The 16,792-nt window shown below is 46.5% G+C and overlaps 1 protein-coding gene across 1 annotated transcript; it reads right to left on the bottom strand.

Moving 5' to 3' along the window:
- Nucleotides 1-5,246: 5,246 nt before the first annotated feature.
- On the bottom strand, nt 5,247-7,289 carry FAM181A (family with sequence similarity 181 member A). The gene is made up of 2 exons (XM_066552511.1): nt 7,177-7,289; nt 5,247-6,770 (listed from the first exon to the last, which is right to left on the bottom strand). Exon 2 carries the CDS (start codon nt 6,697-6,699, stop codon nt 5,830-5,832), a length of 870 nt encoding a protein of 289 aa, XP_066408608.1. The 5' UTR covers nt 6,700-6,770; nt 7,177-7,289; the 3' UTR covers nt 5,247-5,829.
- Nucleotides 7,290-16,792: the final 9,503 nt, after the last annotated feature.

The raw sequence follows: 16,792 nt of genomic DNA, 5'->3' as shown, positions 1-16,792 counted from the left end.
CTAAAATCCAGAAATGCTGAATCCTTTAAAAGTCAAGGAAAGGTTTATTTAAGGAGGATGGAAGAATTATATTTGCACATAGTGAGCGGAGTTCATTCTGTATTATATTTGCAATAGGAAGTAAGTGAAATTTTGCTTGAGAGAATTTCCTAGACTAGGGATTTGAAAGCAACCCTTAGCTCTTTCAGGTTTTTTTGGTGTAAATTAGAAGTAGCTGCACTGTAAACAGTACGTTTATGCTTTCACGAAGCTGGTGTCAGAACAGAACAAAGCCCTAGAGGAGCAGGAACAGAGAGAGTGATATGAAGGAGAGAGGCAACACTGCTGAACCAACTTATTCTCTTCCTCCCCCAGAAGATCTTATCTCTATAAAACCCAGCTCTCCAAACTCCTTGGACCTCTGTGGCTGTAACAATACATGACTGAAAGTAAGAGAAATTATTTGAAAATTATGGAATTCAAACTGCAAAACTTATGGAAATGAATACCCAGAATTAGGTTTCCAAATCCTTACTCAGATGCCGAAACAATGGCAAGTTGCTTGCACCAGGTGTTGTTCCACTTAAACCAGGGGAATCATATACAGTGTCAGATATTACTGAGGCAGAATAAAAAATCTCAGAATTTAGCCCTGAATTTTCTGACTTTGGAAGTTTGAAGTATCTTTTAGCTTCCTTTGACACTGATGAAAGTTATTATCTCAGCTTCTTTGAAAATTAGGGCACCTATTTACAGCTCAGATCCACAACTGATTTATGGCAGCTTAACAAGTCACCATCTATCTGCTGAACCACTATAATTGTCCGTGAAATTCTTTTATTGAAGTTTTTAACAAGTCACATTCCCTCACAGCTGGGGAGGCCAAGGAGCCCATGAACAGTTATTGGCAGAGACTACAGATCCCTTGACAGGTGTGACTTGGTGAACTGCTTTGATGAGTGCTTTATTCTTCACTAGGCACCCAAGAAAGAATGGAAGAAACTAAATTTGGAACTACATCTTTGCAGATCTTATGCTAGAAGCACACTCCTTACCTTAGGTGACAGAGGAGCTGTGCACCATGGCCTGCTTGGAGTCCCCACCAGAGACCTTACAGATCTGGTTTTGTTTGTTGGTCTGCATACCATCCACGGGATATGACAGAACTCTAAGTAGGGAAAATACATTGCACTGAGTTTTATTTGTGTGGAGTTTTATACCTTATCACAGGACTAAAGTGTGTTGCACAAATACAAGTAATACAATCTGTCTGGGCACACAGACTGTGATGACTTTGCATGAAATGTCATCACTTGTGGGACAGGATGTGAGCAGAAGAAGCACAGGATTACAGGATTGCTTACTCTGTCCATTGCTATCCCCTCTAAAAATGCAAAAATTGAAAAACCAACAGAGTTTCAATTCACACTGAACACTGCTCTTGTAAAGCTTTGAAAGAAAGTCAGGTGAGATTCCTCCACTGGTGAAATTTCATCCAGTAACTTCCTTTACTGCCAGTTTAAGATCTACTCCCTTGTCTCCTGCAGGGTGAACAGGGAATTGGTTTAGGTTAGAAAAACATTGGGTGGAGAGAAAAGGAACAAGAAATCACTATATCAGTTCTGCCAGTGAAGGCCCTGTATTGGTAAGCAGTACCTGGAGAAATAGGAAATCACTGTGGAGTTCATGCATCTCTTACTTTTGGGGGCTGTGCAACAAAGGTCTGGGTCTTACATTGATATAAATCAGAAGTCCTTGAAATAAAGTGTAAAAAAGCAGAGTTGTAGAGGGGGATGGATACAGACAGAGCTTGGTGGAGGCCACTTCAGAGTCTGGTGAGCAGTGACAGCCCCGGAGACCCTGGCAGGTAGAAGGGCTCACAATCACCAAGTACATAACTCCAGAAGTGGGATTTCATAAGCATCCCAAACTGGGAATTTCCCCATAGCCAACATTTTTGTGTCCACAAAAGTCTGGCAAGTAGCAATTTCTTTTTATGTCCTTGGAGAAGCTGAAACTGGGTTTGAACAGGATAAATATGGAAAGCCCATTTCTTCTTTCAACCAAGAGACCTTTATTTCTATTGGGAGACCCATGTCCTAGCTGCTGTCAAAGATCTGTCCTGAGCAGGAGTCACTGAGCCAGAGAGCACTGGTCTGATGGGAACATAACACAACTGTGGGAAGGATACGTGCATGCTGTGCACAGAAACTGAGGTGAGAAGAGTCCATCTGTTAGAGGGGGAGTCTGGTAATTACAATGTTATTAAGTTCTTTCTGCTTGATCTTTAAAGCAAACCTTCACACACTCAGTTTACATTTATTTGCACTGAAATGGAGCCCACTACCTCTCCACTCCAGTCACTGACATACTATTTTGTGCACAATACTGAATCTGCACAAATTCAATGTGCCTTTAATGCATCTATTTACATTTACTGTGAAAAGAAAAATACTCCAAAACCCAGGCAAGCCAGGCTTTGTAAGCAGATCAGTAATTCTAGTGCAAGGTAAAGTGGCTTGTTTCACTGAGTGTGATAGTTAGACTCCTTCAGAGATGATGACTTTATGTGAAATGCTCTAGGAATATTTCATGACCAGGTTACTGTACTTTTTTTTACTGCAACATGTGCAATTCACTTGATGTTCTTGTGCACTTTTTTGATTTTTTTGTTTCATTTTGTATGAAAGTTTTTTCATTTACTTCCCCCTTCCCATTATTTATAAAAGCTGTTGTGTTTTTAAAAGTTTAAATCTGCACTGTTCTAGTAAATAGCAGCTCTCAAATGTTATGTTTCCATCTTTCAAACAATGTATGAATAAACAAGTAGATTCTTAAGGACTATCAGCTGTCCTGAATAGCAACATCAACCATCAACCAGCCAAACACAAAAATATCCAGAAAAATTCTGAATCAATCCAAGCTTGAATAATTAATAATTCCATTGTTAATCTCAGGGATGAGAGAACAGTAAGTATTGCTAGAGAGGAGACAGAGTTGCTATAATTTGTAAACCTTTTTCAAAGTCTCACACATCCCCATTCAGGGATTTTGAATATACTTAACAATTGTCCTCTGTTCGTTTGTGTTTTACTTCACTGCTGCTCCAGTTCAAAGCCCCAGCAAGGGCCATTGCCTGCCTTGGGCTGGGGGGGGCATCTTCCATGTCACAAAGGATTTTGAAAAATTAACATTAGTTTAAATCTGAGTGTATGAGCATAAATATTTGAGTCAGAGGTCATTTAGAATGGTCTGTTTCAATCCTTTATCACAACTTTAAAACACATTATTCTACTACATGGAGAATGTGGAGCAATATACATTCAAATAAAAAGGAGTTTTAAAAAAGTAAAAAAAAAAGAAAACTAGGAATTTAATATTCAAAATATAGAAACTTGGTTTTAACTCTCTTCTTCCTCTGGATTTCTCCAGAAATAAAATTTATATAGAGGCTATCCACTTTGCCAAGTATTTTAATTTTTACTGAAGTCCTTATTCTGGTGTGATCCACAGCACTTAGAAATTTCCCTAATGAACTCAAGGAGGAACACTTAAGCACAGCAACTACTGCAATATCACAGTTCATCCCATGACCTGGTCTGGCCACCCAGATGGAAATCCAGACCAAGACCAAGGAGGCTGCTCTGTATTGATAGTACTGAAACAGAGTTCAGCATCTGGCTGCATCTGGATTATGGCAGCAACACAGAGCTATTGATGTGAGAAAAGCCCCCCCCCATTTCCATGTAACAAAATTCCTTACCTACAGGACTGTAAATGAAAAGCTGTTGTTCTCCTACCTTTAACTTCAATGGCTCTGGCTTTTGTTACACCCCTTTTGGAGAGGGACAGCTTCCTCATGGATTTTTTCCAAAAAAGGGAAAGGCATCTAAATATGTTTCTATCTTTACTTCTGGATCAAGAGTTAACCTGAAGTCTTTGGCCCCTAGATTGGCTCTTTAGCTCCTCACATCTTGTATTTAGTTGCAGGTATGTGCTACCAAAGGCATTTCCTGCTCTCTCTCCTACAGTCTATACTGGCTTGATACAGAAATCAAGTGCCATAGTGGGGAGAAAGCAATGAAAGCCATCTCTATTTCTACTGTTTGCCTGCACTACAAACACATTGTTTCCATAAAAGTGAACATTGGTGGGATATGTGAGGTTTAAGGAAAGAGTAAACCACTTTTAGCCTGGGAGTAGAATCATAGAATATTTTAAGTTGGAAGGGACTCACAAGGATCATCAAGTCCAACTCTTTAATGAATGGCTAATAGAGGGATCAAATCCACAACCTTGGCATTATTAGTACCAGGCTCTAACCAATTGAGCTAATCCCAGTGGTAGTTCATATCCTAATAAAAGTTGCAACCTGGTTATATAATACCAAGGCCATTAGAAGATACAAAATGATACTCTTCAATTGCTTCAAATGATATTTTTTTAAATTACTGCAATGCATTCAAATGAAGCATTTTCTGGTTTTCCCCTTGTAGAGGTATCAGGAGTCATGGAGAACTATGCTAGTCACAGACCAACCAACCAAGGCCACTTTTTTATTGAGTCCTGGGGGAAGTTCCCATTAGCTTCAGCAACAGCAGATTCAGGCCCTGGAAATCATGGGTGTCCATTCTTTGGCCCTTTTTTGTCCCAAAATATACTTTTCTTGACTTCAGTGATTTACTCCAGTATAGCCAAATAGACACATATACCTGCAGTATTAAACCTCTCATATCTCATTTCTGTGTCTTAGTACCACTTTCTCCATGGGCTAAGAGAAACCTAACTTAAAAACACTTCCTAATAAATTCTCCAATGCCAATTTGCTAAAAAAAATTAGGAAAATGCTAAGCAAAACATTTACAGCCAGGTCTTGTGAAAACATCTTAAAATCAGGCAAAATAAAATATATCTCTCAGCCAAAAATCAAGGCAGTCTATTCTTTACTTTTTTCTTCCATCACACCCAATGGTTTTGTGTTAAACTAATAAGATTCCTTATTTATTCTGTTGATGCAGAGCAATTCCTGATGTGGAAATTCATCCCTATTTCATTTGCACCAGCTTAGCTCTGGCTAATTACTTAATAATTAGCTAAGATTTACTTACAGGAAAATTACTTCTGATTTGTATAAATCTGAACAGGCAGAGATTTCAGCCGTCATATCTCCCCAACAGTTGCAAATCAAACCCATGCCTACCCAGTGGGGCAAAACTAAGACTGCATTTGCAGAATCACCAAAATAAAATTACCTTTTTTCTTCCCTTATTTTTTTTCCTTTAATTCTGTCAGTATTTACATACAACAAGAGCTTGAATCAATCACAAGTGGGTTTTATATCAAATACCACCCTTCCAGTCTCTTGCATGCAAAACGAAATGACCTGAATATCTTGACTTCTCTGGAATTACTTTAAAATACAAAAACTCTTTGAATGCGTTTAATTCATTCCATTTCACTGCTGCTGCCGCAGGGCAGCCCCAGAAAAGATGCTCCCACGTGGAGGAGGTCTCCTAGGTGTTACAAGTGCAGCTAGGAACGGCTCGCAGCCCCGCTCGCCGCGGCTCAGACTAAGGCCCTTCGATGAAAGAGACCAGGTCATGCTCCGTGCCACCGGCTTGGCAAGGTTTATTCCCGATTCACCCCCGTGCACAGAGAGGAGAGTGTGCCCAAGTACCTTCCCAGCAGTTCCTAATTCCCTGCCGCCCGCCCACGAGGCACAGGGTGCGACCGCCGGCCTCCTTCCGCTGCCGCTCGGCGCTGCCAGCAGCTCATGCCCGGAGGCTGGCCGGGCGTTTCAAACCCCCCTCGGGAGCTGTCGTGTTCGGCATGACTCCGACTCCCGCCCCGCTAAAGATAGCCAAAAACATTGAAGATGGGAGGGGGGATGGCGGGCTTGGTGGGGATGGGTTTCAGAACCATGGGCCTGTAGAGTTTCTGCCCCGGGCCATCGGCCTCCTTGCAGAAGGGCGGCACCTCCGCCGGCAGCGTGGCCGCACTCTTCCTCCACAGCCCCAGCCCCGGGAAGGGCGACGGGGGCAGCGCGCCCGGGGGCTGGTACACGCCTGGCCCGGGGCAGGGGAAGGGGCAGCAGGTCCAAGCACCCACTCGGCCCGAGAGGGCCCCGGCGGGGTCCTTGTCCCCGGCATGTGGCGCAGTGTCAGGGTGGCTCTCCGGCCCAGCAGCGTCTGGACTCCGTTTGCTTTTCTTCCCCTCATAGGGAGGAGGGTCTCTGGGTGCTTGCAGCCCCTCAGGGCTGGCAGCAAAGGCTCTGGCCGTCAGGCTCTGGGCCGGCCGTGGCTCTTCCCAGAAGGAGGCGGGGAGCTGTCGCTTCCTCATAGGCACCTGGTCGGGTCGGGCAGCCTCGGGTTTTTGTTCCTGCAAAACCCGTTCCCCGGTGAGGCTCTCCTCTGCCTCGGCTGCCTGCATCACTTTGTCGGCGGCAGCCCCGCCGTGCGGGCTGGGCTCAGGTGCCTCGGGCAGGGGGCCGCGGGCCCGGTCCTCTGCCCCCCTGCGCCAGCCACACTCAGGGGCTTTGCTGGGGTGACACCGTGGGATCCGTGAGTACTTCTGAGAAAACCGCTTGAGCTGCTTCTGCAAATATTTTCTGTGGTCAACTGACCGGCGACAAGGAGCTGATTTATCCAAAGCCGCTTTGATGTCGCTCGAAGCCAGGTTAACGAAGTTCAGTAGAGTTTTTACCTCGCTGTCCGATGCCATCTCACTGGATGCACCGCGCAGAGTTTCCCATGAAAAGTTTATAATCCTTCTTCAGACAAACCTCGGCAAACCTGCGAAACATGACAGGCAGACTTTTGAGCGAGAAGCTTTGGTTCAACCAGCACTAAGCAAACGGAGGGAGGACATGTCAAACTTCTCAGCCACACAAACAAGTTGTCGGTCAGCTCGCTGCCATGCAGGGAAGCTGCCGTGGGACCGGACGCGTCCCCGCAGCCCACGGCCCCGCACGGCTGTCCCGGCACAGACCGCACGGGGAGCGGCTCACAGGGACAGCACGGCTGCCCCGGCACACACAGACCGTACCGGGAGCGGCTCACAGGGACAGCACGGCTGCCCCGGCACACACCGCACGGGGAGCGGCTCACAGGGACAGCAGATCAGCGCCTAATCTCGTTAGGGAGCGCTGAGCTGGACAGAGCCGCGGTGGCCGCCCTGTAAGCGAGCACGGACACTCACCCGGCGAGCGGCAGATGCTTTTCTCACCGGTGCTGGCGGCAGCGTCGCTGCAGAGGAGAGAGAGGGAGAGAGAGAGAGAGAGAGCCCCTTCCCCGCTAATCTCGTTAGGCAGGTTACACACCGCCAACCTCGGCGGAGGCAGCCGGGGCCCGCCAGTGTTTGGATGTAGTTTAGCAAGCACTTGAGCAAGCTGAATGAATATCGACTCCAGCGAGTTCGGGGCTCTCCCAGGCCAATCAGAAGCCACTTTGCCAAATACAAAGCATCCCAATCAGGCATCAGCCTCCCCTCCTTGCATTCTTTGCCATCACAAATTGTCTCCATGGGGACAGCCGCAGAAAGACAGCTAATAAATACAATCATTTCCCCATGATTTCTACCATTCTCCCTATCCCCTTCACCCCGATGGAAACCTTTCATTTTAAAATTACACAATTCAAAGCGAAATTGCTGAAGAACAGTTAGGAAAGTTTAGACACCCTTTTCTCTGCATTCTCGAAAGCTGTCTGGGGGCTGATACTAAACATGCTTCATTGGCACAGGACAATATAATACGGGGGACTGGACTAGCCTACATTTAACTGTTCCCCATCGGAGCATTTTTTTTTTTAAGGGTAGGATGATGTCAGAAAAAGGTAGGAAAGGAACAAATCTCTAAAGAGATGTGCAGATATCCATGGAAAGGGAGCTTGAGCGCTCAAGAATCTTGTCTTTATGTTTGCCCCCTCAATTGAGTTACACAAAAGCTGAATTACCCATTCAAACTACCCGAACAAAAGGATGGAGTTGGATAGTACTCTTGCATCTGTAGTCAAACAGTTAGAGACTTAAATCGAGTCGTCATGATGGAGAAAGAGTTAGACAAAGCCCATAGAATTGCCATCAGCAAACATTTTCCTGTGTCATATTAGTGGGTCTCCATGACTCCCCCTGGCCTGGGGACAATAGCACAAGTTTGCACACTCGACTACTGTCACCCTGCCAACGCTGGCAAGGAGCAGAAACAGGACAATCCTTTAAGGGGAAAGCATGCCCGCTGCAGGGAAGGTAAGAAGAGAGGGAAGAAAAGGCGTGTGAAATGCTAATTGAACTGCTTCCTTTACTGATCCAGAGTTATGCGAGCCCTCTGCCTTCTCGAAGGCTTGTCCCTAAGGGGTGACAATTACTTAAAAGCACAGTAAAACCTAGAGCTAGAGGAAAAGGAGAGCAGAAGAGCTGCCCTTGGTGTGCAGTGATGACACAGAGCTGGCAGCAGCGTATATGCCAGCCAGCACCCGCTGCCTCCCACAGCTGAAGAAGCTTTGCTCCTGCTCTCTAGTCCCCAGTACCCTGGAGATGGGAAGACTGGATAGGGGCACAGCACCTGTGCACCCATCATCAGGGAGTTACTGCCAGCTCTGAACCAGATACAGATGTGTATTGAGGAAAGCAGGGACTGAAGTCCAAGACATTTTGCAAGTAAAATCTGTTTTACTATTATGAAGCATCAAAGGCCTGAGCACTGAGGGATGAAAACAGCCACATTTTACATGTATTTTACTGACTGTTATTTTATTTTATTTCTGTTTATTCGATTTTCATCACAGGAAGGCAAGATCCAGACTATGCCATTATATAGAAGTCTGGGCAGTGGCCTCAGGGATGACTCTTCATGATCCTTGTATTGGTGCACTCATCCCTACTCACACCTTTTCTCTCAGTCTGGCCTGAGCCCTATGTGGTGGTGCCCAGGCTGAGGTGTTTCTGGTCTAGGGAGACCCTGGGTCAGGAACAGAATGTGCTGCAGAGCTGTTGGCAGCACGGTGGGCTGTAGCACAGTGGCTGATTTGCTACTTGCAGGTGTGCCTCTCTCCTCCTAGTGTCTGTGTGGCCTGCACAGACACTTCTGTGCAGCTAAGGCTGCAGGGAGAGGTTTTGTTTAGCTTATTCAAAGAGATGCACACCAAGGGGTCATGTTTCTCTTTGCAGGAATAAACTGACTCCTGTGCTTGAGGTTTCAAACCCAGCCTGGGACACCATATTTCATGGTGCAGTCTCCCACTAGAGGTAGTTGGTTTCCCAAGGTGGAAAAAGGGAGAGATAGATAAGTGGCAGGTGCCTGGGTGACAAAGATTATGTCAGGATATTAATGAACTATGTCCTCAGAGGCCTGGGAAACTCGTGCCATGTATTATGAGACCTACATCCAATCATGGTGGCTCCAGAACCCTGGGCTGTGCTCTGGGCCTGAGGGCTAGTGGGTTGCTTGGATTGAGGAGGGTGGATGTGACTTGCCTGCTTACTGGGGGATAACAGACCTGCACACCTCCAACACACTCACTGCAGGAGCCCTTTCTAAGCTCCTGTGCTACAGCCATGCCCATCTTTTCCCAGAAGGATGCTCGTGCAGGATGTGGCTCCTTGGGCACTACATAGCAGGGGTGGAGGGGCTCCCCACGCCTAGCTATGCTCTCTGCTCTGCCATCCCATTCCCCTGCAGCTGGAAACAGTGGGGTGCCAGAGGGGAATGAACCAGCAAGCAGGATTTAAAAACCAGAGCAACCCACCCTTTCAAGGTCAGACTCAGGTTGAGCTGCACAGGGTTTTCTCTAAGAGGCCACCGGAGCCCTTTTGTTCCTCGCTGCTCTCGCCATGTTCATCCCAATGTACATGTGAAAGGAACAATTAACAATAGGGCACTCCTCTATGAGGATCCAATGCACTTTGAAGTGTCCACCAAGCAAAGGCTCAAGAATGATACATCATTTTCCACTGTGAACATGTCAAACTAGTACAGCAATTGAAAAAATGTCTCCACATGCCTTCCCAGCATGCAGACAGGGACCAGCTGGAGAGCTACTTCATATCCGACATGTCACCTCCTGACAGCTGTCTTCTTGGGAATTGTTGGTATGTAAAGTTTTCTAACTCCTTTTTTTAAGTAAAGCACAAGAATAAATTCATTCACTTGAAATTGCAGCCAGGCCTTTTCTAAAATGAAGCATTTCCTTTGAGACTAAATGAAGAAGAGAGGAAAGAAGATCTTCTTGCACAAATATATCCGCAATTTTTTTTTTAATTGGGTCACTAATCATAAGCGTTGTCAACTTTTAGTCACTTCTATACCAAAATCTCACAAAGTTTTTTTCCAGAGTGAGGGGCCCATTTAGCAAAGGTATTCCAGCATTAGGTTATCCTGAGCCATGTGAGCACACCCACTAACCAAAATGCACACCATTAGCTGGGGCAGGGATCCCTCCCCATTAGTGCTACAAGCATTTCAAATAGCAGGAACACCTAAATCATGCTGGTAAAGCAAAAGGCAGCTCAGTGAACGACTGAGCAGTACAGAGGTGATACAGAGGAAGAGAGGAGAAAAATAAATTCCCATTGTTTTATAAATTTTTTAAACTATTTTTCCCCAATTGGGTGACAGTACTGTTACTCCTTGTTGAGCCTAATGGATGTGGACTTTGAAGCAAAGAGAAAATGGGGCTCCAACTGTTTTGAAATGTTAGAAAGTTAGCTGGAACATCTCAGATGTGCCACATGTGAATTGTTCCTTTTCTTTGTCCAGTCAACTATGGGCAGTTAAAAGCAAAGATAATTCAGTTGCATGATCTGTTTTCACTCACCTGCTGCCTCCTAAGTCTCTGCTTTGTCTTCACACTTGAAAAGGAGAGCCAAGAACCTGAGGGGAGGTGATGGTGATTCATGGTGAAACCAGAAGTACTGGCCTGGAGAGTAGTAATATTGGGATGGAGGAAGGCCACTAAACCTCTTCCTGTGGAATCCTGATTTTAGATTGCATGTTGACAGTGACTGAAGTGGAAAGACATTAATGATGCACTGATGGCATAAAAATGGAAGATGTTATTTAACATCACACTGCAAGAACTGGGTGACTGGGTGAATGCAATGGGAGAGGAAAGGATTGCAGTGTTCCTGAGCCACATACCTCAGGAACTGATAGCAGGAATTTCTGTCATGAGGAAAAATGTTATTGTCTGTAAATGAGAAGGGAAATCAGGTCATAGGATAAAAATGAATTTCCCTTCATCTAGTCTGAGCTTCAAAGTGTGGGCAGGGGAGAGGGATGAGGGAGAAAGGTGGTGTGGTACTGATGGCACTCAGGATCTCAAACTGGCTAAGAGCCTGGCCCCTGCCTGGGATGGAAGCTTGTCCATTCCAGGACCTGCAGGTTCATTTGAAAGTGATGTCTGACAGTGTGTGACTGCAAAGGGGTGCAGCCAAAGGCCTTACCATTCCTTCCTGCACCCAGCACACAGGCGCTGCAGACAGCAGCAGGGACATCTCTCCCTGGCACTGACACTCACACAGCCTGGTGCTGCCCCAGAGCTGAGTCCTCTAAGCTCAGGGAAAAAGAATATGGGATTTCTCCCCATTCTCGTGCTATCCAGTTGTCCCCTTTCCTCACCCTCCACACCTTGTTGAAACTAACACCTCTGCTCCCAAGAGAACAGCAGCCTGGCACTCCAGCAGATGAAGCTTTGACTCTTTCCCCACCCTCCTTTTTTTTTCCCCTCTTGACAGTCTGCTTTGACCTGAGTGACATCCTCTCTTTGCTTTCAGTCCCTGATTTTCTGCACTTGGGGACAGACTTTGAGCAGGCAGTAAGTGTTGAGGCCGTGCAGACAGCACGGGGGGGCTGCTCTGCCCCAGAGCCTGCCATTCAGGCAGATGGTGGAGGGGGCCGATGTGAATAGCTCCTGTCAGTCTCATAGAGAGAACTTTACAATTGTGCTACGTGTTGGACTGCACGTGACTAATGCCATTCTTCTGCAGGCTGCAGGCAGGACACAGCTGTTTCTTTAAGGAGAATTTTGTTTTTCTGGGCAGAAAAAAAGCACCCATGACAATATTGTAACCATGTATCCAATATTATGCTCCATAATTAGGTATGATCAAAGCCCATCCTGCCTTTCTCTGTCTTTCTTTCTGGTAAATAAGATAATGCTTTTTAAAAAAGCATGGCCTTGGTTTGGTCCTTCTGAAGGTTTAAATTCTATCTCCCCACATGGCAGGTATGCACTGAAAAAAAGCAACAGGACCAAATATAGGTTTCTTTACATAATTCTGAAGTAAATAAGTATTTCAAGAGCAGGGTGAACTCCATGACAAATGGTACAGGGTGTGTCTGTTGAGGAGAAACAGAAATGCAAAAAGAATTAAAAAAATACAGACATTAATATAAACATATGAAAGGGTGGCAACCTTCTGTTAAAAGCTGCAAAATAAGAAACACGCAATGGGCTTTGGACAGGGAAAGAGAGTGCATGGTACAGAAGAGCCATGCCAGACCAGAAGGGTAGTGTGTTCCTCCTGCCCACATTACAACCAGGCTCACAGCCCCGCTCCCTGCTCCCCTCTCTTTGGCAAGGCTTCTCCCCATGGGTATTTCTGCACTGAAATCCATGCTGGGCTCCTCAGCCCAGCAGCACACTCCTGACACTCCTGCACCTGCATTCTCTTACCACGGGGCATGGCCCTGTACCACAGCCCAGCTGGGGCTGCACTCACACTTGGCAGCCTCAGCACTTGGACAAGGTGCAGGCAGCCCCAGGCAGTGCTGCCCTGAGCCGGCCCCCATGCCAGGATGACCATGAGGCTTCAGGCAGGCACAGTGTGTGCTTCTATCCCTAACAATTCCTTCTGGCTGCCTCCCTTGCTGTATTTCCAGACACGGTATCTGCCCCTAGCGCTGGTGAATCACCCCATGGACTGTGGAGCAGGGCAAGAGCCTTGGTTTGGCTGGTGTCTGAGCATCACCCACAGATGTGTGCAGGAACTGGCTCAGCACAGGGGGAGTTCAGAGAGGGTGAGCTTTGCTTAAAGCACTTGGACCATCCCCTCTAAAGGGCGAGCCAGGAGATGTCTGAGCAAAAGGGTGTCTTTGATCTCTTTCTTCTCCTTCCATTAAAGAGCCACTGAGGCTGTAACAAGCTGCATTTCTGTGGCATAGCAGTCCCAGCTCAGAGATTGACCTTGGACCGACACTTGTTTGAGGTATTTCATACATAAGATTGATAGAGACAATAAAAGCTAATACTAGCTACTATTTTAGTTTCTCTTCGTTGAGAAACAGTTAGAAATAACAATGGTCATTATTGACAAACCAAAAAAAAATGCCTTCCTTACCTATAATGACAGAAATAGCTGATGAACTACAACTCTCTTCTTGGACCAGATCTTCAAATTCTCTTGGTGGTTTGCAGTACAAAAGCTATGGGGGAGCTCTTGCAGTCCCAAATGTCCTACTGGAGGGATGCTAAGATGAAAACTCAGTATCCACCCTAGCTGGGCTGAACTATCCATGCAGAAGGCTTAGACAAAACTCTAAAGATCTCTAAATCTTCTCTACACCTGTTGTCTTGATTGGTAACTTTAGCACTATTCATGGTTGGGGAATTCAGCCTCCTTTGCAGTAGGCAGCTGTTGCACAAGGAAGTAGAACCAGAATGTACCAAGTTCGATGTCATCCCTCCATCCCAGTTTTGGAAGTGTCCTTCTCTAAAACTGACCTTATGCTTCAAAGGAATATGTGAAGGTGACAAGGGCTGCAGCAGTTTTTGAGGGTCCCTGTGGGAGCCCCTAGAACGGTCCATAGGAGATGAGTGCCAGGAAATGAGAAGAGCCAAGTGCACACTGCACTTGATGAGCAACCTGGGCACAAGGAGCTTTTCAGGGCCTGCCATTCTGCAGGTTGAGTATACGGAGAAAGTTCCACAGAAAAGGCAATAATCATCATAGAGACTGAAGAACCAGGCACTTCTCTGCAGTGCCAGCTGTGGCCACCCTCACTTGCCTTAATGGTCTCCAAGTGCGCACCCTTGAGCTGAGCACCGAGGCTAACTGGCTATGTCGGGTCTGCCTCTCAGAGTGATGCATTTGATTCCTAGGCTCTGTTGCCCCAGGTAGGTGGCCATCGCCTGTAGGAAACGCCGGGATCAGCCAGGCCGCCCGTGCGCCCTTCCCGGGGGTGGCTGGGAGAGCCCGAGGGGGCCGTGCGGCGGCGGGGCCGCGAGGGGGCGCTGCGGGAGCCCGGCTGGGCCCGGCCGCGCTGCCACGAGCGAGACCGGCGCTCCTGCTGCGCGCCCGGCGCCGGCGGCCTGCGCTCCTGCCGCCGGCCGGCCTCCTGCCCTGTCTGCCTCCTTCCCTGCCTGCCTCCTGCCCTGCCTCCGTGCCTGCTGGTCTGCCTGCCTGCCTCCTTCCCTGCCTGCCTTCTTCCCTGCCTGCCTGCCTCCGTGCCTGCCTGCCTGCCTCCGTGCCTGCCTGCCTGCCTCCTTGCCTGCCTCCTTCCCTGCCTGCCTCCTTCCCTGCCTGCCTGCCTCCGGGCTGTGCTGCTCTCTGGCCGGGCAGCCGCAGTCTTTACTCCGGCCAGAAAAGCCAGCATCAGGCGTTAATTGTTATTTATAACAAATCCCCTCCCCTCTTCTCCTCCTTCACTCGGCGTTGCGGAGTGCGGTCGGGAGGTGCTCTCCTCTCCCCGCACGGTGCTGCTGTAAAATGCCCCAGGGGAGTAGGAGAAACCATCGCGGGCGAGCAAACAAGCTTTTGTGTCCACGGGTCCCTTGCTGGGCAGAAGGTTCAGAGACGCCTGAGCAATCCAGCCTTAGAGCTCCCTCAGTTCAGTGGTGCCTGAGCAATCCAGCCTCAGAGCTCCCTCAGTTCAGTGGTGCCTGAGCATGCTCAGCACTTCCCAGGTGCTTGAATCCAGTTCCTCGGGACCAATCCTGCATAAAGCATCAGGAACATTGACAGAGGAAATTTGGGTCTGCAGAACGTACTGCACTGAAGAAATTGAGCAAATCACAAAGCCAATATTAAAGTATTGATGATCAGAATCAGTGTCTGCTGGAGTCAGTATTTGCTCTAGTTGTTCTGGGCTCATACTGAAGCCAAATTTTAAATGAGCATGGATTTTTACAGTTACCAAATTAGGTTCCATCATGAGCTTTCATTAAAAATACAAGAGCTGGGTACTTGGAGCAGATTAGCACTCTGCTTTCCTGGGATATAGGAGTGTTTATATCCACTGGGATCCTATAGTGGGTGTTGATGGGAGGCAGCAAGGTTTGGTATGTGCTTCTGCAGAATGTAATGGACTTAGAACTCTAATATGGTGCATTAAAAAAAACCAAAACCACCAAAACAAAACAAAACAGAATCATGTTTATTTGCCTTAACAAAGTCTTTTTAACCATCTTTTGCAGAGAGAATTCAAATAAAGAAAAAAAAATACTCAATTGTTTATGACAAATAACAAGAATACATTGTCTAAAACCTAATTTTTTCAAGTCTGATGTTAGGTCTGTTATTTTTCTTTTTTCTTTCTGCCCTCAATGAACCTGGTACATCTGTCAGTGTTGCGCAAGCTAGATCTGTGCACGCAATTGCCAGGCATGAGCAGAGCTTCATATGAGAGACAGTGATACTGGGAGTCCTGGTCTGATCCATCATGAAAACCAGGGAAATTAATCCAGGTAGATGGTGCTTTTAAGCAGTGCTTCACTCACAAAATTCTATAATAAGTAGCTCATGGTGAATGAGAAGATTTGTAGCTATTTCTGAGAGTAGCTTAAATGTCTGTTACTTGCAGTGTGATTTGCACCTTGGCAATGTAATGTAACAGGCTTTATATCTGATGAGACTTTTATATCTGAGGAGGCTTTTATACTTAAAACACTTACCAGAATTTGTATTGTTTTCTTCATGAAAGCATATTGTGAAGCTCACTCAAGGACAGCAGACAGTGATACAAGCATTACTTTGGCACAACTTTGGCAATCCTCAGCCTAGTGACTGCTGTTTGTTCTAGCACAGAGGGATGACACAAAGTAAACTAGAAGAGACTCACCAGTTTGCCAGCCTGACTGAAGCCAAGCTCTGCACCTGCTTGTTAGAGAAAGACCTGTAGACTATAGAGCTGCCTGTGCTGAGAATAAATGGGGAAAAAAGGATGAAAATGCAACTTGCTGTCCTGCTAGAAGTCTCCTCACTTATAAGAAGAGGTATAAGCATATTATGTGCATTGCTCCAGATCCCACTTCAGGGAAACACATGAGCACAGATTTTGTGCACTTTACTGATGTTAGCACAGACTTATTCACATGGACTCTACTAAATGAACTTTTGATTAGCAGCAGTCAGTTCTCCCTAACCCACTTCTTTGGTACAATACAAAAGGCTACTCCACTGCACTCCCATGCTCGACAGAATGCTAATTCTTGGATACTGAAGGAGTCCCCATACCTGAGTTCAGTCTAGGTGTACAGGACCCTTAGGATTAATTTTGTTGGAAAATGCAAAAGGATGACATTTCTGATAAACAGGTAATTATTCCTGCATTGTTGCCAGAGCTGAAGCTTTGATGGTGAGGTGGAACAACTGTGGGCAAAGAGAATCACAGACAATGTCTGTAAAGCAGACCCTTGTGGATAAATGGACCCAAGCCAAACAATGAGGACAAAATACCATCCAACTAAGTGTGCTAAAAGAGCTCAAATATGAAATTGCTGAGCTACCAAAGCAGAGCTTAAACCAACCACCATCTCAAGGAGCAAAAGTGAGTAATGTGGTAGGTAGTTGTATGAGTGACAGAATAAATAAAGCAACA

The sequence above is a fragment of the Molothrus aeneus genome, chromosome 6 (genome assembly GCF_037042795.1).
Source record: "Molothrus aeneus isolate 106 chromosome 6, BPBGC_Maene_1.0, whole genome shotgun sequence".
NCBI classification, from domain to species: domain Eukaryota; kingdom Metazoa; phylum Chordata; class Aves; order Passeriformes; family Icteridae; genus Molothrus; species Molothrus aeneus.
The sequence above is the reverse complement of the archived record's forward strand: the minus strand, read 5'-3'. Positions and strand labels throughout refer to the sequence as shown.